Source organism: Geospiza fortis, unplaced genomic scaffold, assembly GCF_000277835.1.
Source record: "Geospiza fortis unplaced genomic scaffold, GeoFor_1.0 scaffold422, whole genome shotgun sequence".
Lineage (NCBI taxonomy): Eukaryota > Metazoa > Chordata > Aves > Passeriformes > Thraupidae > Geospiza > Geospiza fortis.
In genome coordinates this window covers 335,094-338,278 of record NW_005054545.1, presented here as the reverse complement: position 1 = coordinate 338,278, position 3,185 = coordinate 335,094, and the positions used below count along the sequence as shown (strand labels likewise).

General features: G+C 42.5%; 1 protein-coding gene across 1 annotated transcript in view; it reads right to left on the bottom strand.

Annotated features, from left to right (window-relative positions):
• CR1 (complement C3b/C4b receptor 1 (Knops blood group)) overlaps window positions 1-3,185 on the bottom strand; it is a 37,555-nt gene that overhangs the window by 7,356 nt on the left and 27,014 nt on the right. Inside the window, 6 exon segments of the mRNA XM_031063954.1 lie at window positions 1-8; window positions 10-65; window positions 661-867; window positions 1,249-1,334; window positions 1,952-2,048; window positions 2,259-2,450. The exon segment at window positions 1-8 is cut by the window's left edge and continues 131 nt beyond it. Coding sequence (XP_030919814.1) covers window positions 1-8; window positions 10-65; window positions 661-867; window positions 1,249-1,334; window positions 1,952-2,048; window positions 2,259-2,450 — 646 coding nt within the window.

Genomic DNA, 3,185 nt, shown 5'->3' with positions numbered 1-3,185 from the left:
GTAGGGAAATCCAAATCCAGATATTTTTCTCCCGTTTTCAACTCTGGGGTCTTCGCATTTGACCACTGAAAGAGGCAAAACATTTGTTAACACAAACATGTGTTAATAAATGAAAACAAAGTTTGGACACACTTGTTAACACAAACATTTGTTACCAACGAAAACAAAGCTTGGAAAGATCTGTTAACACAAACACTGCAGCAAACACAACATCCTTTTCCCTATGCGCCAATTTCCACAAGTTGTTTTGGAGAAGCTTTGTAGAAACATTGATTCCTGCACTTCCATAGTGGCTGTTTTTAGGAACAGGATTCTTCCTTAGCTTTCTACAAGTCCTATCCAGCCCCCACATCCTTGCCCTTGACACAATTTTTCTGCAGGATTTGTGGTCTCCCAGTTCCCTCACTTTGGCCTTGTCACTTCTACCAACAAAACACTCAATTTTTTTAGATATTTTTCAAGCTTTAACTTAAATTTTAGCAATATTCTATTCACAATCCATCCATATCCACCATGCTGATGTAATCTCCACTGGAACTGTACCAAACTTTGTACCACAGCATTTGTTCCTCCTTTCCTAGAGGCAAAGTCCATTCTCCCCACCCCACTTCCAAGGAAAGGGAACAGACATTGTAACAAAGAATGAAAAATCCCAACAACCTCGACATTCTGGAGGTGGCTCACTCCAAACTCCGTTTGAGTGTGCATCAGATGTGCAGTGAATGGTGTCTGGGCCAATGAGGAAGAAGGGATCACTGCCCTTGGGGACATCCAGACACCTGTAGGTCACTGAGCTCTGGTACACGTAGCTGGCTCTCTCCTCGTACTCCCCGTTGGCTATTTTGGGAGGTGGCTCACAAGGGATTACTGTAAATAAAGCACAAAAATTGGTCAGATCGGTTTTGCTGGGTTAGCTGGTTCATCTCAAAGAGCAAGCCTTGGTTTTTCAGTCATTTCACTGAAAATCTGACACAGCCACTCAAAGTCAAGCTACAGAACCTCAGCTTCAACAGGAGGCTGATTTTAACATGAGATAATAATACGAGATAATATGATTTTAATAGGAGATAATTACCACCAAAACTGACATTTTTCAGTGGTCAATCATCAGGCATAACCCAAGTGGTTAAGAAAAAAATCATCTCTGCTTTCCCATCATTTTTTTATACTGGGAAGTTGGTGGCACAGCTGTTTGTAAATGAACTACCCCTCTGAACAGAAAATCAAACACAGCAGTCATTTACTTACTTTCACAGTAAGGCAGAGCTCCACTCCAGTCAACACCTCCATTCTTGATGTCACAGGAAATCTCTCCCTTACCCAATAATCTGTATCTAGACAGGTAACAATTTTGAAGAAGTGAAATTTAAATTTCTCATTTCTCCAACAAGCACCGAAAAATTGGTTCTTATCAATAATTCTGTTCTGTGCTTACAGGGACATAACACAACAAGGTTTTGTTGTAATGAGAACAGAATCTTGCTTATTTTGATGACAGTCTCACTTTGAAAACAAAACAAACAAAAGAGAAATCACTAAGGAACTGTGGAAGTCTTACCATTTTTAGAAATATCCTCTAATAGTAAAGTCCTAAAATTACTGATACTCAAGGAAAAGGAAAAAACCCTCCTTAGTGTTGTTGACTTAATTATTCAATAATGAAGGATGATGAATATATATCTACCCCCTCTGCCACAGGAGCATTGAAAGAAGTCACCAGAGGTAACACTGCAGTTCTGCAGAATCTCACTAAAAAAATTAGGGTTGATGCAAAGAGTAATTAAACCAGGGAATCAAATTAAATTTTGCTGTAATTTCATTTGCTACAGGTAGAATTCAGACTTCAGGTCAGAACTGGAACAGAAAATTTGGGTTTATTTCAAATCTGGTGTAAACATTAAAAAAAAAAAAAGAGAGAAAAAAGAATCATTAACTTCACCAAAACACTTACCCTTCATTACAATGAAATGTCAATTTTGAACCAAATGTAAGATCTGTTGGATCAAAATAACCATTTTCCAAGGGTCCTGGGTATTTACATTCTCTCGCTGAGGGAAGGGGTGGGGGGAAAGAAAAAGAAAAGAAAAAATTCTACATTTTTGTAGTTACATACAAAGACAAAATCTTTGGCACTTATTGCTCTTACCCACACCAGCGTTTTCCAAGCTTCATTTAAAATATGGCAAAACCCTAATTCCCACTTGCAAAGCAACTGAAACTGTTAAATATCAGTGGGAAAAAGGGGTACAAAAACTTACCTGTACAGAACACGCTTGTTTGTGACCACTGCAAGTCATCACCACATGTCCAGGTCAGTGACTTCCCTGGGACCTTCACGTATCCTGGCCGGCAGATGAAGGAGATTTTGGTCCCAGGTGGAAAATCCTGGATTTCCCTGAAGGTCTCGTTGAGCTCTGCATTCTGCTGCCGCTCTGGCTTGGGACATGTGCCTGGGAGAGGAGGGAAAAAACAACACATCACCTTAGCGACAAGAAGAGAAACACACTGAGGTGTAACAGCACGGGAGACAGAATCACTCACGAGCTCTTAAGGCTATATTTTTATTAGTAGTTTCTAATTTTTTAATTTAGGTTTTAACGGCATGCAGCGTCCAGCTCTACACATGTATAAGGCACGTTACTCATTGTTTCCTCAAGTTCTTTAGTCATTCTACCCAGACAATGCACTTCCTTCCAGATCCTATTTTCAGATTTTTGTCTGTTTGCCTTTATTTTGTAGTTAAACACACGACTTCACTCACCGTACACCCATTTCGTTTGCTGCATGAAAAACAAACAAGCCAGCCCCACTCACAGAGCTCATTGTCCCTTCTTAAGGAAAAAGGAAAGCGGGTCTAAGGGACAGAAAGCCGAGTTTAGAACCGGCTCCAAGGCCAGGCTGGAGGGAGGCTCAGCGGCAGGTGTCCCTGCCCAGGGCACGGGATGCGCTTTGAGGTCTCTCCCCACCCGAACAATGTCACAATTCTCTCGATTCAAACCCGCCCAAACCCTCGCGGCTGCACCACCGCCCTTAGAGCCATTTCCTTCCTTCCTGCCAGCCTCGCCCCCCCGGCAGGCCCTGAGGGCACCCTCAGCACCGCGGGGACCGGAGGGGGAGCAGGGCACGGGCACCATCCCGATCCCAACCCCGATCCCGACTCCGATCCGGATCCCGATCCCAATCCC